This window comes from Pseudophryne corroboree, chromosome 2 (genome assembly GCF_028390025.1).
Source record: "Pseudophryne corroboree isolate aPseCor3 chromosome 2, aPseCor3.hap2, whole genome shotgun sequence".
Lineage (NCBI taxonomy): Eukaryota > Metazoa > Chordata > Amphibia > Anura > Myobatrachidae > Pseudophryne > Pseudophryne corroboree.
Genome location: NC_086445.1, coordinates 1,026,242,511 through 1,026,262,243, shown reverse-complemented (window position 1 = coordinate 1,026,262,243; position 19,733 = coordinate 1,026,242,511). Strand labels below are relative to the sequence as shown.

Genomic DNA, 19,733 nt, shown 5'->3' with positions numbered 1-19,733 from the left:
CCCACGCATCACCTGCTCCAGGCTAACTGCTGCAGGACTTATGTCGGGCTGCACCCACTCTGTGGAATGCCCTCCCACGCACACGACTTTCTCTTAGCATCTAAACCTTAAAGTGTTCCCTGAAAACTCCCCCTCTTCAGGTAATTTATCAGATTACAGAACAATCTACGTAACCTCTATAGACTGTCCTACCCAGATACATCCCCTCTTTACAGCCCACGCATAACTTACATGTGTTCTCTCTCTACACTCACACATCCCGCTGACCCCAGGCCAACATTGCAGTGTGACCAAATCTTACAGCCCACCTAGAACCTCTGCAACCTGACCAATGTACAATATGTAGCACCTATCCTCATGTGTAGACTGCGAGCAAGGCCTGGTTACCTGTCTGTCTGTCTGTCTGTCTGTTAAATGATCCAGTCATATTACTAGTATAATGCACAACAGAATATGCTGGTGCTACATATGGAACTGTTCCATTATAAACAAGTGAGATGTATTGTAGTTCTAATGGGCCCTACACACTGGCCGACATGACTGCACGATATGAACGATCTTGTTCATTAATGAACGAGATAACGTTCATATCGTGCAGTGTAGAGGCTCCAGCGATGAACGATGCGCGGCCCCGCGCTCGTTCATCGCTGGTGCCCCGTCGGCTGTACATGCAGGCCAATATGGACGATCTCGTCCATATTTGCCTGCACTTCAATGCAGTCGGGTGACGGGGGGAGTGAAGAAACTTCACTCCCCCCGTCACTGCCCCCCCGCCGCCGGGTCACCCGTTGGCCGTATCCTCTGCCGTCGGGCAGCTCGGCGGCGGATCGGCCAGTGTGTAGGGCCTATTAGCCAGTAGCCAGAATTATGCTGAAAGAGTGAAAACACTGAAAGGAAAGATTTCAGTCTTGCTGCTGATGATGGACACGTCATCATGCGCTGCCCCCTCCCCCCTTCCCCAGTGATGGATAGAAGAGAAGTTCCATGTTCCATTTAATTAATACATGCACACACTTTAGGGCTTGGGTTCTAAACTCATCGTTCACCACCACCACTCCTAGGGCCATATTAATGTATAGGCACACTGCAGCTGCCCGGGACCCCACAGTTCTATGGTCCTCCGAGCAGAGGTGGGTGTTGGTTACACAATCAGAGCGACGAGGCAGCATTCCCTACCAGCCTGCAGCCAGGCAGTGAAGGGCTGTCAGCATGCTGTTTGGTGGATGGCTACAGCTGTCCAACAAATAAGAGTGCCGACAGCCTTTCACTGCATGGAAGCATGTGGCGAGATGGTGGCAGGAGCATGATCACACTTTTTTCTTCTTCTCCCTCTTCCTTCTTCTTACTTCTCCTCCTTCTTCTTTTTCCTTCTCCTTCTTCTTCTAGGGGCCCCAGTGCATTGATTTGCCCAGGGCCTACAATGCAGCTGTTCCACCTTGGAAGAACATCTCACATATATGAAGGGTGCCCCCTTCATATATGCCCAGGGGTGAACACACTGTTACACCGACCCACAAAGTGAGTTTTTGCAGACTTCAGCCCGATTGGGAAAGTTCTGCATTAGGAACCCAGAAATAATCTTCTGCTTCTGATTGGACAGCAGTCGCTGTGCCCAGGGAGTGTGTGGGCTGCAAATTATTTCCATGTTCCTCAGTTACCGAACGTGTTTTATAGAAGGAAAAAACGTGTAACCTGTCCAATGAGCTATTCCCTGGTTGTTTATGATGCACTCTGCTTTTCTCCATCAGGCCTCTCAGGTAGGATCAGCATCCATGGTTTATTACAGCTCTCTGATTGCTGCCCGCCTGGTCCTGCTCACGCTGTGCGGGTGGGTGTTCTGCTGGACGCTTGTCAATCTATTCCGCAATCATTCAGTACTGAACCTCCTGTTCCTGGGCTACCCGTGAGTTCCCTCTTCCTCCTCTTACCATCCTATGTCCTTACACCTACAGCACACAGCAGATGCCATAAATCCGAAGGAGGGGGTAGTAGGTTACACGGTGGGGGGCACTGGCACTAGAATTCAGCAATATTGTAACACTAATAATAAAGTTTCTGCCATAATTTGGAAAAATTGTTATTGTAGGGGGAGGATTATTGATCTTCCTGCCAATAGTCTGTTACAACCCTGAATCTGAAAGCTGATAACATAGGACAATAGCTTGCATTAAATTACATAGAGAATGTAAATGTAATGCCCAACATCTTAGGTTCTTCCAAGGTATGGAAACGACATTTGTGAATGGGTGAAATTATGACATTGGGCTGGGAATGGGTTGCACGGGTACTTGGGTGTTGTTGATAGAATCAGGCTTTTGTAGACCTTTTACAAAGTATGTCACTTACTAGAAGGTAAATACTAATAATATAGAATATACGTTTCCATACATTGGCAGTTGATGTTTGACATATTTACATTTTCTGTACAAGGTATTGTTCCAGTGGAATTTGTGGCAGCACGTTTGTTGTGCTAAGGGTAAATATCTTCCCCCACCATGAAATTATCTGTGATAAGCTCACGTAATCTTTACTATGCTGAATATATATGTGACTCTTACTATTTGTTCTTTGGTATAAAGCAACTTGCATTCTACTTTTAGTGGTCTTTTAAGTTGAATTCACTATAAAGATTGAAGGTCTTTCTGTAACTGTTCTGTAAACCACAATGGGACCACCATACTCTGCTAGACCGAATTGCCGAATGTTTTGTACCACTGCTGCAGAGACGGACTGTTCACTTAGTCCCTGTATTTATATCTCCCCAGGTTTGGGGTGTATGTACCTCTTTGCTGCTTCCACCAAGACAACCGCTCCCAGCCTCTGCCCACAGACTGCGGCTACCTCGTGCAGGACTCATTAGTGGAGGACGGTGCTAATGGCGTGGCCAGTCTGGTCCGACCCAAAGACTTCCTCTCTCTCCTACGCGAGTCCCTGAGGGAACAGTTTAATTCCCCCCCTTCTATCCCGTCCCACAGCTGCCCGCTGTCCCCAGACCTCATACGCAACGAAGTGGAGTGTCTGAAAGCGGACTTCAACCGCAGGATTAAGGAAGTCCTGTTCAACTCCCTCTTTAGTGCCTACTATGTGGCTATTCTGCCTCTGTGCTTCGTCAAAGTACGTCTTTGTGTTGTTATTCAGCTCTGAGACCAATCCTTGCTATAAACCTACGTAAAGAGGTACAGGTGTTTCCCATACTAACAACCAATCAGATTATATAACATTTTATAGACTGTACTAAATAAATGATAGCTAGACTCTGATTGCCATGGGCAATAACTCTCCTTGTCCTCTGTTGAAGATTTGCAAATTCTCCCTCCATGATCCTAGAACACCCCAATCTCTCTATTGCTACCCCCAGGTCTGTCTCGCAGATATACATTGACTTCATGTGTGCTTGGCAGGGAGGTAGTACTGACCATTTAACCCATATAAATGCTGCATGGGGTCAGTGGGATCAGACCACAGTATATCCTTCACCTAGGGGGTCATTCCGAGTTGATCGCTCACTAGCAGCTTTTAGCAGCCGTGCAAACGCATTGTCGCCGCCCACTAGGGGGTGTATTTTCGCTTTGCAGAAGTGCGACCGCTTGTGCAGCAGAGCGCCTGCAAAATGTTTTCGTGCCAAACAAGACCAGCCCTGTAGTTACTCTTCGTGTGCATTGATTCTAACGACGGAGGGACGGCTTTTGACGTCACCCACCCGCCCAGCCACGCCTGCGTTTTATCTGCCATGCCGTAGTTTTTCTAAGCACTCCCTGTAAACGGTCAGTTGCCACCCAGAAACACCCACTTCATGTCAATCTTCCTGCGTTCGGTCGTGCGACTGGAATGTTCGTTACACTCTGTGCAAACCCACGATGCTCATTGTACCCGTACATCGCGCCTGCGCATTGCGGTGCATACGCATGCGCAGAAATGACGATTTTTAGCCTGATCGCTGCGCTGCAAACAACGGCAGGTAGCGATCAATTCGGAATGACCCCTCTAATACGGATGCAGGAATTTAGTAAGCATCGCTGTGAGTTAGTAAAACTTAGGAGTATAAGGCAGTTTGGCTGCTTTGTGAGAACTATTACATATAAATCTGGGTGGCCTAAATGGAAAGCAGTCACTTATGTCATCGGATAATACAATGATTTGTAAATTAATGTTCACTTTTATACTGAATTCTAGCAGAAAAAAATCAGGTTCAAATGTTTATAACCTATCTACTTGTGAGTTGGGATTTCTGTGACCATGTTTGAAGTGAGTTAGAGAACCTAGGACTCGCTACAGCAAGACTTGGCAGATAGTATCCTATTTTTATTTATTTTTTTTGTCTCTAATGAGACCAAATTTGGTGCACTTTCTAATTATTTAGCACAGCAGATATGAAGGAATCAGCTAGCGGACATTCTTGTCGCATTTAAAATTCTCAAACTCATTAAAATGAAAGGAGAACTGTAGGCGGATAAGCACATTTCTTATAAAGCACCTAAATTACCACGACTATTGGGGCTTCCTCTTTTGAAATCCCCTTGTAGTTGAGAGGGATTAGGGTAAACCGCTTTTATGAGACTGGATATTTCCATAAAAGTAATAAAATGCTACACATTCAATGTTTTTATGTGATCGTGATAAATAGTTCTGAGTGCTCCCTGGGTACTCCCTGCACTTACTGAGTCTTCTATAAATTTTGAGTGCTCCCTGCAGATTCCTGCTATAGTTTTTCCAAGTGCTTCCTGCAGATTCCTTCTATTATTTTTCTGTGCGCTCCTGCAAACTCGGTCTATAGTTTTTCTTAGTGCTCCCTGCAGACGACTCCTATAGTTTTTCTGAGTGCTCCCTGCAGATAACTCCTATAGTTTTTCTGAGTGCTCCCTGCAGACAACTCCTATAGTTTTTCTGAGTGCTCCCTGCAGACAACTCCTATAGTTTTTCTGAGTGCTCCCTGCAGACAACTCCTAAAGTTTTTCTGAGTGCTCCCTGCAGATTCCTCCTATAGGTTTTAAGAGTGCTCCCTGCAGATTCCTGTAATTGAACTTTGACACAGAAAATCTGATGTACATATAGATCAGAGGTTCCCAAACTCATTCCTCAAGGCACACTAACGGTCCAGATTTTAAGGATAAACCAAGTTTTGGCACAGGTGACTTAATTAGTACCTCAGTCAATTTGATTTAACCATCTGTGTCCAGCCATGGATAAAGTACATAGGTTCTCAAATATTCCCGATTCCTGATATATATATTTTTTCTCTGACGTCCTAGTGGATGCTGGGAACTCCGTAAGGACCATGGGGAATAGCGGCTCCGCAGGAGACTGGGCACAAAAGTAAAAGCTTTATGACTAGCTGGTGTGCACTGGCTCCTCCCCCTATGACCCTCCTCCAAGCCTCAGTTAGATTTTTGTGCCCGGCCGAGAAGGGTGCATGCTAGGTAGCTCTCCTGAGCTGCTTAGAGTAAAAGTTTAAATAGGTTTTTTATTTTCAGTGAGACCTGCTGGCAACAGGCTCACTGCATCGTGGGACTAAGGGGAGAAGAAGCGAACTCACCTGCATGCAGAGTGGATTGGGCTTCTTGGCTACTGGACATTAGCTCCAGAGGGACGATCACAGGCTCAGCTTGGATGGGTCCCGGAGCCGCGCCGCCGGCCCCCTTACAGAGCCAGAAGAGCGAAGAGGTCCGGAAAAATCGGCGGCAGAAGACGTTCCTGTCTTCAATAAGGTAGCGCACAGCACTGCAGCTGTGCGCCATTGCTCTCAGCACACTTCACACTCCGGTCACTGAGGGTGCAGGGCGCTGGGGGGGGAGCGCCCTGAGACGCAATAAAACACGTTTTAAACCTTATATGGCTAAAGAAATGCATCACATATAGCTCCTGGGCTATATGGATGCATTTAACCCCTGCCAGTTTTCCTAAAAAAAGCGGGAGAAAAGGCCGCCGAAAAGGGGGCGGAGCCTATCTCCTCAGCACACAAGCGCCATTTTCCCTCACAGCTCCGCTGGAAGGACGGCTCCCTGACTCTCCCCTGCAGTCCTGCTACAGAATCAGGGTAAAACAAGAGAGGGGGGGCACTAATTGGCAGATAATACAAATACAGCAGCTATAGAAGGGAGAAACACTTATATAAGGTTATCCCTGCATATATATAGCGCTCTGGTGTGTGCTGGCAAACTCTCCCTCTGTCTCCCCAAAGGGCTCGTGGGGTCCTGTCCTCTATCAGAGCATTCCCTGTGTGTGTGCTGTGTGTCGGTACGATTGTGTCGACATGTATGAGGAGGAAAATGATGTGGAGGCGGAGCAATTGCCTGTAATAGTGATGTCACCACCTAGGGAGTCGACACCTGACTGGATGGTCGTATGGAAGGAATTACGTGACAGTGTCAGCACTTTGCAAAAAACTGTTGACGACATGAGACAGCCGGCAAATCAGTTAGTGCCTGTCCAGGCGTCTCAAACACCGTCAGGGGCTCTAAAGCGCCCGTTACCTCAGATGGTCGACACAGACCCAGACACGGATACTGACTCCAGCGTCGACGGTGACGAGACAAACGTAATGTCCAGTAGGGCCACACGTTACATGATCACGGCAATGAAGGAGGCTTTGAACATTTCTGATACTACAAGTACCACAAAAAGGGGTATTATGTGGGGTGTGAAAAAACTACCCATAGTTTTTCCTGAATCAGATGAATTAAATGAGGTGTGTGACAAAGCGTGGGTTTCCCCCGATAAAAAACTGCTGATTTCTAATAAATTATTGGCATTATACCCTTTCCCGCCAGAGGTTAGGGCGCGTTGGGAAACACCCCCTAGGGTAGATAAGGCGCTCACACGCTTATCAAAACAAGTGGCGTTGCAGTCTCCTGATACGGCCGCCCTCAAGGAACCAGCTGATAGAAAGCTGGAAAATATCCTAAAGGGTATATACACACATACTGGTGTTATACTACGACCAGCAATCGCCTCAGCCTGGATGTGCAGCGCTGGAGTGGCTTGGTCGGATTCCCTGACTGAAAATATTGATACCCTGGATAGGGACAGTATATTATTGACTATAGAGCATTTAAAGGATGCATTACTATATATGCGAGATGCACAGAGGGATATTTGCACCCTGGCATCAAGAGTAAGTGCGCTGTCCATTTCTGCCAGAAGAAGTTTATGGACACGACAGTGGTCAGGTGATGCGGATTCCAAACGGCATATGGAAGTTTTGCCGTATAAAGGGGAGGAGTTATTTGGGGTCGGTCTATCGGACCTGGTGGCCACGGCGACGGCTGGGAAATCCACCTTTTTACCCCAGGTCACCTCTCAGCAGAAAAAGACACTGTCTTTTCAAACTCAGTCCTTTCGTCCCCATAAGTGCAAGCGGGCAAAAGGCCACTCATTTCTGCCCCGGGGCAGAGGAAGGGGAAAAAGACTGCAGCAGGCAGCCTCTTCCCAGGATCAGAAGCCCTCCCCCGCTTCTGCCAAGTCTTCAGCATGACGCTGGGGCTTTACAAGCGGACTCAGGCACGGTGGGGGCCCGTCTCAAAAATTTCAACGCGCAGTGGGCTCACTCGCAAGTGGACCCCTGGATCCTGCAGGTAGTATCACAGGGGTACAAATTGGAATTCGAGACGTCTCCCCCTCGCCGGTTCCTGAAGTCTGCTCTACCAACGTCTCCCTCCGACAGGGAGGCAGTACTGGAAGCTATTCACAAGCTGTATTCCCAGCAGGTGATAATCAAGGTACCCTCCTACAACAGGGAAAGGGGTATTACTCCACGCTGTTTGTGGTACCGAAGCCGGACGGCTCGGTGAGACCGATTTTAAATCTGAAATCATTGAACACTTACATAAAAAGGTTCAAATTCAAGATGGAGTCACTCAGAGCAGTGATAGCGAACCTGGAAGAAGGGGACTATATGGTGTCTCTGGACATCAAAGATGCTTATCTCCATGTCCCAATCTACCCTTCTCACCAAGGGTACCTCAGGTTTGTGGTACAAAACTGTCATTATCAGTTTCAGACGCTGCCGTTTGGATTGTCCACGGCACCACGGGTCTTTACCAAGGTAATGGCCGAAATGATGATTCTTCTTCGAAGAAAAGGCGTCTTAATTATCCCTTACTTGGACGATCTCCTGATAAGGGCAAGGTCCAGGGAACAGTTAGAGGTCGGAGTAGCACTATCTCAGGTAGTGCTACGTCAGCACGGGTGGATTCTAAATATTCCAAAATCGCAGCTGATTCCAACAACACGTCTACTGTTCCTAGGGATGATTCTGGACACAGTCCAGAAAAAGGTGTTTCTCCCGGAGGAGAAGGCCAGGGAGTTATCCGAGCTAGTCAGGAACCTCCTGAAACCAGGACAAGTGTCAGTGCATCAATGCACAAGGGTCCTGGGAAAGATGGTGGTTTCTTACGAAGCGATTCCATTCGGAAGATTCCATGCAAGAACTTTTCAGTGGGATCTGCTGGACAAATGGTCCGGATCGCATCTTCAGATGCATCAGCGGATAACCCTATCTCCAAGGACAAGGGTGTCTCTCCTGTGGTGGTTGCAGAGTGCTCATCTTCTAGAGGGCCGCAGATTCGGCATTCAGGACTGGATTCTGGTGACCACGGATGCCAGCCTGAGAGGCTGGGGAGCAGTCACACAGGGAAGAAATTTCCAGGGCTTGTGGTCAAGCATGGAAACGTCTCTAAACATAAATATCCTGGAACTAAGGGCAATTTACAATGCCCTAAGTCAAGCAAGGCCTCTGCTTCAAGGTCAGTCGGTATTGATCCAATCGGACAACATCACGGCAGTCGCCCACGTAAACAGACAGGGCGGCACAAGAAGCAGGAGGGCAATGGCAGAAGCTGCAAGAATTCTTCGCTGGGCGGAAAATTGTGACAGCACTGTCAGCGGTGTTCATTCCGGGAGTGGACAACTGGGAAGCAGACTTCCTCAGCAGACACGACCTCCACCCGGGGGAGTGGGGACTTCACCCAGAAGTCTTCCACGTGATTGTAAACCGTTGGGAAAAACCAAAGGTGGACATGATGGCGTCTCGTCTCAACAAGAAACTAGACAGATATTGCGCCAGGTCAAGGGACCCTCAGGCGATAGCGGTGGACGCTCTGGTAACACCGTGGGTGTACCAGTCAGTGTATGTGTTCCCTCCTCTGCCTCTCATACCCAAAGTATTGAGAATCATAAGAAGGAGAGGAGTAAGAACTATACTCGTGGCTCCGGATTGGCCAAGGAGGCTTGGTACCCGGAACTTCAAGAGATGCTCACGGAGGACCCGTGGCCTCTACCTCTAAGAAAGGACCTGCTCCAGCAGGGACCTTGTCTGCTCCAAGACTTACCGCGGCTGCGTTTGACGGCATGGAGGTTGAACGCCGGATCCTGAAGGAAAAAGGCATTCCAGATGAAGTCATCCCTACCCTGATCAAGGCCAGGAAGGATGTAACCGTGAAACATTATCACCGCATTTGGCGAAAATATGTTGCGTGGTGTGAGGCCAAGAAGGCCCCTACAGAGGAATTTCAACTGGGTCGTTTTCTGCATTTCCTGCAAACAGGACTATCTATGGGCCTAAAATTAGGGTCCATTAAGGTTCAAATTTCGGCCCTGTCAATATTCTTCCAAAAAGAACTGGCTTCAGTGCCTGAAGTTCAGACGTTTGTCAAAGGGGTACTGCATATACAGCCTCCTTTTGTGCCTCCAGTGGCACCTTGGGATCTCAATGTAGTGTTGAGTCTCCTAAAGTCACATTGGTTTGAACCACTCACCACTGTGGAATTAAAATATCTCACATGGAAAGTGGTCATGCTGTTAGCCCTGGCTTCAGCCAGGCGTGTCTCAGAATTGGCGGCTTTATCATATAAAAGCCCTTACCTAATTTTTCATTCAGACAGGGCAGAACTGAGGACTCGCCCTCAATTTCTCCCTAAGGTGGTTTCAGCGTTTCACATGAACCAGCCTATTGTGGTGCCTGCGGCTACTAGGGACTTGGAGGACTCCAAGTTGCTGGACGTAGTCAGGGCCCTGAAAATATGTTTCCAGGACGGCTGGAGTCAGAAAATCTGACTCGCTGTTTATCCTGTATGCACCCAATAAGCTGGGTGCTCCTGCTTCTAAGCAGACGATTGCTCGTTGGATTTGTAGTACGATTCAGCTTGCACATTCTATGGCAGGCCTGCCACAGCCAAAATCTGTAAAAGCCCATTCCACAAGGAAGGTGGGCTCATCTTGGGCGGCTGCCCGAGGGGTCTCGGCTTTACAACTTTGCCGAGCAGCTACTTGGTCAGGGGCAAACACGTTTGCTAAATTTTACAAATTCGATACCCTGGCTGAGGAGGACCTGGAGTTCTCTCATTCGGTGCTGCAGAGTCATCCGCACTCTCCCGCCCGTTTGGGAGCTTTGGTATAATCCCCATGGTCCTTACGGAGTTCCCAGCATCCACTAGGACGTCAGAGAAAATAAGAATTTACTTACCGATAATTCTATTTCTCATAGTCCGTAGTGGATGCTGGGCGCCCATCCCAAGTGCGGATTGTCTGCAATACTTGTATATAGTTATTGTTACAAAAATCTGGTTGTTTATTGTTGTGAGCCATCTTTTCAGAGGCTCCTACGTTTATCATACTGTTAACTGGGTTCAGATCACAGGTTGTACGGTGTGATTGGTGTGGCTGGTATGAGTCTTACCCGGGATTCAATATCCTTCCTTATTGTGTACGCTCGTCCGGGCACAGTATCCTAACTGAGGCTTGGAGGAGGGTCATAGGGGGAGGAGCCAGTGCACACCAGCTAGTCATAAAGCTTTTACTTTTGTGCCCAGTCTCCTGCGGAGCCGCTATTCCCCATGGTCCTTACGGAGTTCCCAGCATCCACTACGGACTATGAGAAATAGAATTATCGGTAAGTAAATTCTTATTTTTACTTATATATTTGTACATCATACTAACGACTGTTTCTTAGATCACTTGTTTAGGCCTACTTGCTCTTTATTAGGCCACACTGTGAGGCTTCGCCATGTAATCGATGTCTTGTCTTTCAGAGCACTCAGTATTATGACATGCGCTGGTCGTGTGAGCACCTCATTATGGTGTGGATCAATGCCTTCGTCATGCTTACCACACAGCTACTGCCGCCCAAGTATTGCGACTTGTTACACAGGTCGGCGTCCCACCTCGGCAAATGGCAGAAGCTGGAGCACGGGGCCTACAGCAACGCTCCACAGCACATGTGAGTGACTGGCGGACAGGTTTCTGTAATTATTTAAAAAGGAACAAAAATGAGGATGATTTAGAACAGTGGGAAAATATAATCTAGAAGTAAGGAATATGTAAGGGTATGTATGCGTTTACATTCGCTAACATGCGTAATTGTCTTGACTGAGGCATATTGTAATGACATCCACTCCTGTGTAATGGTGCCCCCTGGTGGCCAAATTACCAAGGACATGGTAAAGTTTTGGTTTATCAGACCGTACCCTAGACTGCTTAGAGACCGGTGTATCCAGCTGAAAGATCTCTGTTTTTCAAGTGCAAGAAGTAATTTTGGGGGCTGAGCAACAATGCATGAGAGCTCACCAGGAATTGGTGATATCACTGAGGCATGAGGCACCACTTGACTGAGCCTGCAAAACGGCCAACTTCTCCTTTCTGTGACAGGTATATTGGTAGCAGTCACCTAATAGCTTAAGAAAGTGACACCGTATGTCCCCAGTGTTAGGCAGGAAACATCGGTGACATATCTGCTGGTGGTACATACTTGGAGAAGATTGGTTAGATGCACATCATGGGTGGGATGTAATGCTGTGCAGGTTGCCGGCTGAACTCCGTTTTTTTTTTAAAAGCGGCAATCATTTAATATGTAAAACCATGCCTTGTAAATGATTGCCACTTTAAATAAACATCCTAGTTCGCTTGTCAACCCGCACCTCCGGCCAATTCGGACGGTATTACCTCAGGCTCTATGTCTGCCACAGCCCCTAGTGTTAGAACATGGGATTGCGTTACCTATTATAGGCTGTCTGTGGTCTTCCATATTATGGTTTTACACAGCGCTCACTCAGTTTATGTTTTGCTTTAATTTTTAGTTGTTTTAATCACATTGAAAGGTTTTAGTTAACCAGAGTCCCTTAGTGTAGTGTAGTGGTTAGTATTACTGCCTCGCAGCAGTAATGCTAACCTTTACAGGTCCCAGGTTTGATTACAACTGTGTCCCTAACTGTGTGGAGTTTGTATGTTCTCCATGTGCTTGCGTGAGTTTCCTTCGGGTATTCCGGTGTCCTCTCACATTCCAAAAATATACTGGTAGGTTAATTGGCTTCTGACAAAAAATTAACCCTAGCGTTTATATGTACATGGGCAAGATGGATCTGCCGTCAAATTCTATGTATCTATGCTTAGTCTCTCTTTCAGCAGAATTGTGAATATATTGCTTTTTTTAATAATATGTTCTAAGTGCAGGCATTTTTGAATTGCAAACCTATACATTTCCGGACACCGTACGCAGAACATAGATTTAGGGGATAGAGTGACGTCTTGTCTTATACTTCGTTCTCCCTCTTGTTCCCCCAGTTGGTCGGATGGCACGGTCTGGCCACAGGGTGTCCTGGTACGACACAATCGCAGTTTATACAAAGCCATGGGGCCGTATAATGTAGCAGTGCCTTCAGACGTCTCACACGCCAGATTTTATGTAAGTAGAACCTGTATTTGGTTGGCCTTCTGCGCACTGTATATGAGGATGACTTTGCACTGGGAGGTATTTCGCTACCATTGTGTCTAGGTGAACCTTTGCACTAAAATCACAGCAACCAATGGCACGTGTGTTTTCATTGTCAGCATTGCATTTGACAGATTAAAGTTAAGCTCTGATTGGTTGCTATGAGTTTTTTTTGTGGCTATAAGCGGCAGCGGGCCTCTCCTAGGCTTTTCTTGTGTAATTAATGGGCTGCTTTCTCTTATCCCACAGTTCCTCTTTCACCGGCCGTTACGGCTACTGAATGTGCTGGTGGCGATGGAGGGCAGCCTGGTGCTGTACCAGCTCTACTCCCTGCTCCGCGCCGAGAAGTGGAACCACACGCTCTCCATGGCGCTTATCTTGTTCTGCAACTACTACGTCTTGTTCAAACTGTTACGGGACAGAATAGTATTGGGAAGGGCTTATACTTACCCACTCAACAGCTATGGACTCAAGCCCCACTGAAGCCACCGGACGGATTTGGTGGAGAGCGTAACCGCAATGTAGGGAGAAAAAAACAAAACAAAGGAAAAAAAACTATTTTCATACAGTTCTATTTTTTTCTGCCAATGTTTATAAATATTTAAGATATTTTATATTTTGTATACAATTTTTTTTTTCTTTTTTTTTCTTGTGTTCACCTTGTTGGGGAGAGCTGTCACCGGTATATCAAAAGGGTTTATAGTGCAGGTATTATCGTATACATATGCAGTTTGTGTATGTGCAAGTCCTAGAGCGAGATGTGTATGTGCAGATCTTTCTGCCCCTTGTGCCAGCTGAACGGGTATAAGACAGTGTTATCGGCACCCGTTCACCAGATTCCAGTGCCACTTGCCTGTGTTATTGGTCGCAGAGCTTGATAGTATTGACAAGAACAATTAAAAAGAAAAAAAACTTTATTCGTTTTGATATTTGTGTTGGTTTTCTGTGCCTGCGAGGAAGAAGTCACATTCAGAAATATATTAAAAAAATATATATGTAAATCTGTCTAGAAGCTAGTTCGGAATTTTGCCAAGTACATTGCTTTATTGGTCTGGATTCCTTTCCAGCCTTGCTCTCGTACCATTAGATTTGCTTCCACTGGTTGTGGCCAGTTACGACGCAGCTCTGCTCCGCTCAACGGAGCAGCTCTGTGTCGTATTCAACGTCATCCGCCATAACCAGCTCCTCATATACAGTAGGAATTTGTAATGAGTAAAAAAAAAATTGCACGCTGGCGTATACAGCCCAATATTTGAAAGTAATCAGCAGGTAGAAAACTTTAAGGGTAAGAATTTCCTATGTGCTTGCTAAAATTCCTTTTAGGAAGTCCGTAGGAGGATAAAGCCATGAGCCTTTCAGGGCTTATTCTGGTGGTAATAGGATTATATTGTTTTGCATTGAGCAGTTCACCTGGATATACACAATACCACATACCCTCCCATGGTATAGAAAGTATACTTTTATATCTCTGGACATGACCAGACAACAGTGTTTTTTTATTGTTTTTTGTTTTGTTTTTGAAGGCGATTCTAGTTTATGGGTTGGTGGTCCTCAAACACTCTAGAGGGGACGATTCAATCCCAAGTGATGTGTGTGCGTGTGCAAACATAACTTAGAAATTATGGTAGGCCAACATTGCAGATTTTCCCGGACCCCTTTAGAGGGTGTGAGGATGAGGACCAATCTGTTGGTTGCGAGGTGCCGTTTCAAGCTTTCGGAATGCCAACACCTCGCTGCGATAATACAGAATTGAATTGCCCGGTATGAATGAATGAATGCAATTGTGAAAAATAGTTTTAAAGTGAAACTATCTCTTTTGTGTAAAAGCACGTTTTATGTTGTGCCCAATGCAATAAGCTTTGGGTTGGATAAGTTGTAGCCGCTGGAAGGATATTTCCCCCAAGTTGCGTCTCATCTGCAACCCGTGGGCGTGATTCAGATTCACATGCTGATGTTAATGGAATAGAGTGTTGTTTGCTACTGCGTGGGTGCCAAAAGCCCTAAAAACTTGTATAGCGCATGCGTTACACTGTGACCGCACAAGGCGCAGTTGTGACTGATATACACTGTATCAGAAATGGCTTTGAAAAGTGCCTGCCCTTCCTGGGTGATGACTGTGATGTGGCAAGAAAGATATGGAAGTGTCAATAAAGTGGTTACATAGATGATTCATCATTGACACCCTGGCGGCCACACACCGGGGTGTAGAGTAGGATCTTGATCCGAGGCACCAACAGGCTAAAAGCTTTGACTGTTCCCAGAATGCATAGCGCTGCCTCCTCTATAACCCCGCCTCCGTGCACAGGAGCTCCGTTTTGTAGTTGGTGCCATGCAGTGCAGGCATACAACAGGTGGGCTGCTCCAGCAGCCCTGAGAAGAGCTTTTTTTAAAGTGAAAAATGAAGACTTCAAGGGATGCAGTAGAGACACTGACAGTGTTAGATGTCAGACAGACATCTCCTGCTGCAGCTCCATCACTTCCGCCAGCAGCGCTGTATACTCCCGCGTCCTGGTTGCCGGGTACTTACAGCGGAGGCTCCGGTTTGCTCCTGTCAGTCACACACCCCACCGCAGCTCTCCAGGATTGCAGTACAGGGACCCCACTAGACCACCAGGGCAAGAGCACAGGTTGGTTTTACTAAAAAGCGTTTGCTATGAAGCCCGCAGTACCCGGTGGTTAAGTCCTTCAAGGGGATAAGGCTTTGACCTGTAGCCCCAGCCCCAGGGCGCCATTTACAGCAAATGTTCCCACCCTGGAGCTGCATTTCTCTCTCCCTCCCTGTCAGCGTTTGGGCGCCATTAGGACAAGCTGAGCTGATCCTGGGACTGTTTGGGCAAATCCTCCTCTGTAAAGCCGCCTGCCTGTCAGCGCTGTGCATTTTACAGGACACTTAAGTATTGTACATGTCTGCTGACAGTGTTAGTTAAGAAAGAAAGCATTCAGTCAGGGTTATATAGTACAAGTACCCTGTGATATACATCCAGTCTTTACTGTGCATTGTTATATCTATTAAGTGTATAGCTATACATAGTACTACTCTGTATTGCTAGGCCAGTGCAATTTTATTGCATGTCATAATTTCAGTATTGTACAAACTGTGTGTGTGTGTGTGTGTGTGTGTGTGTGTGTGTGTGTGTGTGTGTGTGTATATAGCTGCTGTGTGACCTCCATTTCGTGTCTCTCACTCAGATTGCTATCCCTATATTCTGTAACCTGAGGGGGCGAAGTGCGTCAGAGTTATTATTAATATAGGTGCTTCACAAGATATAATTATTGTGTATTTCTCTAACGTCCTAAGTGGATGCTGGGGACTCCGTAAGGACCATGGGGAATAGCGGCTCCGCAGGAGACTGGGCACATCTAAAGAAAGCTTTAGGACTATCTGGTGTGCACTGGCTCCTCCCCCTATGACCCTCCTCCAAGCCTCAGTTAGATCTCTGTGCCCGAACGAGAAGGGTGCACACTAGGGGCTCTCCTGAGCTTCTTAGTGAAAGTTTTAGTTTAGGTTTTTTATTTTCAGTGAGACCTGCTGGCAACAGGTTCACTGCATCGAGGGACTAAGGGGAGAAGAAGCGAACTCACCTGCGTGCAGAGTGGATTGGGCTTCTTAGGCTACTGGACATTAGCTCCAGAGGGACGATCACAGGCCCAGCTTGGATGGGTCCCAGAGCCGCGCCGCCGGCCCCCTTACAGAGCCAGAAGGCAGAAGAGGTCCGGAAAATCGGCGGCAGAAGACGTCCTGTCTTCAACAAGGTAGCGCACGGCACTGCAGCTGTGCGCCATTGCTCTCAGCACACTTCACACTCCGGTCACTGAGGGTGCAGGGCGCTGGGGGGGGGGCGCCCTGAGACGCAATAAAAACACCTTGGATGGCAAAAAATGCATCACATATAGCTCCTGGGCTATATGGATGCATTTAACCCCTGCCAGAATCCATAAAAAAAGCAGGAGAAAAGTCCGCGAAAAAGGGGCGGAGCCTATCTCCTCAGCACACTGGCGCCATTTTCCCTCACAGCTCCGTTGGAGGGAAGCTCCCTGGCTTTCCCCTGCAGTCACTACACTACAGAAAGGGTTAAAAAAGAGAGGGGGGCACTAATTAGGCGCAGTATTAACTATACAGCAGCTATAAGGGGAAAAACACTTATATAAGGTTATCCCTGTATATATATAGCGCTCTGGTGTGTGCTGGCAAACTCTCCCTCTGTCTCCCCAAAGGGCTAGTGGGGTCCTGTCCTCTATCAGAGCATTCCCTGTGTGTGTGCTGTATGTCGGTACTTTTGTGTCGACATGTATGAGGAGAAAAATGATGTGGAGACGGAGCAGATTGCCTGTAATAGTGATGTCACCCCCTAGGGGGGTCGACACCTGAGTGGATGAACTGTTGGAAGGAATTACGTGACAGTGTCAGCTCTGTATAAAAGACAGTGGTTGACATGAGACAGCCGGCTACTCAGCTTGTGCCTGTCCAGACGTCTCATAGGCCGTCAGGGGCTCTAAAGCGCCCGTTACCTCAGATGGCAGATATAGACGTCGACACAGATACTGACTCCAGTGTCGACGGTGAAGAGACAAATGTGACTTCCAGTAGGGCCACACGTTACATGATTGAGGCAATGAAAAATGTTTTACACATTTCTGATAATACGAGTACCACCAAAAAGGGGTATTATGTTCGGTGAGGAAAAACTACCTGTAGTTTTCCTGAATCTGAGAAATTAAATGAGGTGTGTGATGATGCGTGGGTTTCCCCCGATAACAACTGATAATTTCTATAATGTTATTGGCATTATATCCTTTCCCGCCAGAGGTTAGGGTGCGTTGGGAAACACCCCCTAGGGTGGATAAAGCGCTCACACGCTTGTAAGGGCTCTACCCTCTCCTGAGATGGCCGCCCTTAAGGATCCTGCTGATAGAAAGCAGGAGGGTATCCTAAAATGTATTTACACACATACTGGTGTTATACTGCGACCAGCAATCGCCTCAGCCTGGATGTGCAGTGCTGGGTTGGCGTGGTCGGATTCCCTGACTGAAAATATTGATACCCTAGATAGGGACAGTATATTTTTGCCTATAGAGCATTTAAAAGATGCATTTCTATACATGCGTGATGCACAGCGGAATATTTGCCGACTGGCATCAAGTCTAAGTGCGTTGTCCATTTCTACCAGTAGAGGGTTATGGACACGTCAGTGGTCAGGTGATGCGTATTCCAAACGGCATTTGGAAGTATTGCCTTATTAAGGGGAGGAGTTAATTGGGGTCGCTCTTTCAGACCTGGTGGCCACGGCAACAGCTGGGTAATCCACGTTTGTACCCCAGGTCGCCTCTCAACATGAGAAGACGCCGTATTATCAGGCGCAGTCTTTTCATGGACAAGCGGGCAAAAGGTTCCTCATTTCTGCCCCGTGACAGAGGGAGAGGAAAAAGGCTGCAGAAATCAGCCAGTTCCCAGGAACAGAAACCCTCTCCCGCCTCTGCCAAGCCCTCAGTATACGCTGGGGCTTTACAAGCAGAATCAGGCACGGTGGGGGGCCCGTCTCAATGAATTTCAGCGCGCAGTGGGCTCACTCGCAAGTAGACCCCTGGATCCTTCAGGTGATATCTCAGGGGTACAAATTAGAATTCGAGACGTCTCCCCCTCGCCGTTTCCTAAAGTCGGCTTTACCGATGTCTCCTTCTGACAGGGAGACAGTTTTGGAAGCCATTCACAAGCTGTATTCCCAGCAGGTGATAATCAAGATACCCCTCCTGCAACAGGGAACGGGGTATTATTCCACACTGTTGTGGTACCGAAGCCGGACGGCTCGGTGAGACCGATTCTAAATCTAAAATCTTTGAACACTTACATACAGAGGTTCAAATTCAAGATTGAGTCACTCAGAGCAGTGATTGCGAACCTGGAAGAAGGGGACTACATGATGTCTCGGGACATCAGGGATGCTTACCTTCATGTCAAAATTTACCCTTCTCACCAAGGGTACCTCAGGTTTATGGTACAGAACTGTCACTATCAGTTCAGACGCTGCCGTATGGATGGTCCACGGCACCCCGGGTCTTTACCAAGGTAATGGCCGAAATAATGATATTCCTTCGAAGGAAGGGAATTTTAGTTATCCCTTACTTGGACAATTCCCTGATAAGGGTAAGATCCAGGGAACAGTTGGAGGTCGGTGTAGCACTATCTCAGGTAGTGTTGCGGCAGCACGATTGGATTCTCAATATTCCAAAATCGCAGCTGGTTCCGACGACTTATCTTCTGTTCCTAGGGATGATCCTGGACACAGTCCAGAAAAAGGTTTTTCTCCCGGAGGAGAAAGCCAGGGAGTTATCCGAGCTAGTCAGGAACCTCCTAAAACCGAGCCAAGTCTCAGTGCATCAATGCACAAGGGTTCTGGGTAAAATGGTGGCTTCCTACGAAGCAATCCCATTCGGCAGATTCCACGCAAGAACTTTCCAGTGGGACCTGCTGGACAAATGGTCCGGGTCGCATCTTCAGATGCATCAGCGGATAACCCTGTCACCAAGGACAAGGGTGTCCCTCCTGTGGTGGTTGCAGAGTGCTAATCTTCTAGAGGGCCGCAGATTCGGCATTCAGGACTGGGTCCTGGTGACCACGGATGCCAGCCTGCGAGGCTGGGGAGCAGTCACACAGGGAAGGAATATCCAGTGCTTATGGTCAAGCCTGGAGACATCACTTCACAAAAATATCCTGAAGCTAAGGGACATTTACAATGCTCTAAGCTTAGCAAGACCTCTGCTTCAAGGTCAGCCGGTGTTGATCCAGTCGGACAACATCACGGCAGTCACCCACGTAAACAGACAGGGTGGCACAAGAAGCAGGAGGGCAATGGCAGAAGCTGCAAGGATTCTTCGCTGGGCGGAAAATCATGTGATAGCACTGTCAGCAGTATTCATTCCGGGAGTGGACAACTGGGAAGCAGACTTCCTCAGCACGACCTCCACCCGGGAGAGTGGGGACTTCACCCAGAAGTCTTCCACTTGTTTATAAACCGTTGGGAAAAACTCGACAGGT

At 47.5% G+C, this 19,733-nt stretch overlaps 1 protein-coding gene across 4 annotated transcripts in view; it reads left to right on the top strand.

Annotated features, from left to right (window-relative positions):
- The window catches only part of TMEM39A (transmembrane protein 39A), a 122,910-nt gene extending 109,293 nt beyond the window's left edge, over positions 1-13,617 (top strand). For 3 of the 4 annotated variants that reach the window (XM_063956754.1, XM_063956752.1, XM_063956753.1), the window contains 5 exons: positions 1,749-1,903; positions 2,766-3,114; positions 11,025-11,212; positions 12,553-12,673; positions 12,950-13,617. In XM_063956754.1, the coding sequence (XP_063812824.1) occupies positions 1,749-1,903; positions 2,766-3,114; positions 11,025-11,212; positions 12,553-12,673; positions 12,950-13,183 (1,047 nt within the window). In that variant the 3' untranslated portion in view covers positions 13,184-13,617. The remainder of the gene's footprint in view (positions 1-1,748; positions 1,904-2,765; positions 3,115-11,024; positions 11,213-12,552; positions 12,674-12,949) is intronic. The other variant, XM_063956755.1, reaches the window with a different exon arrangement.
- The last annotated feature ends 6,116 nt before the right edge of the window (positions 13,618-19,733 follow it).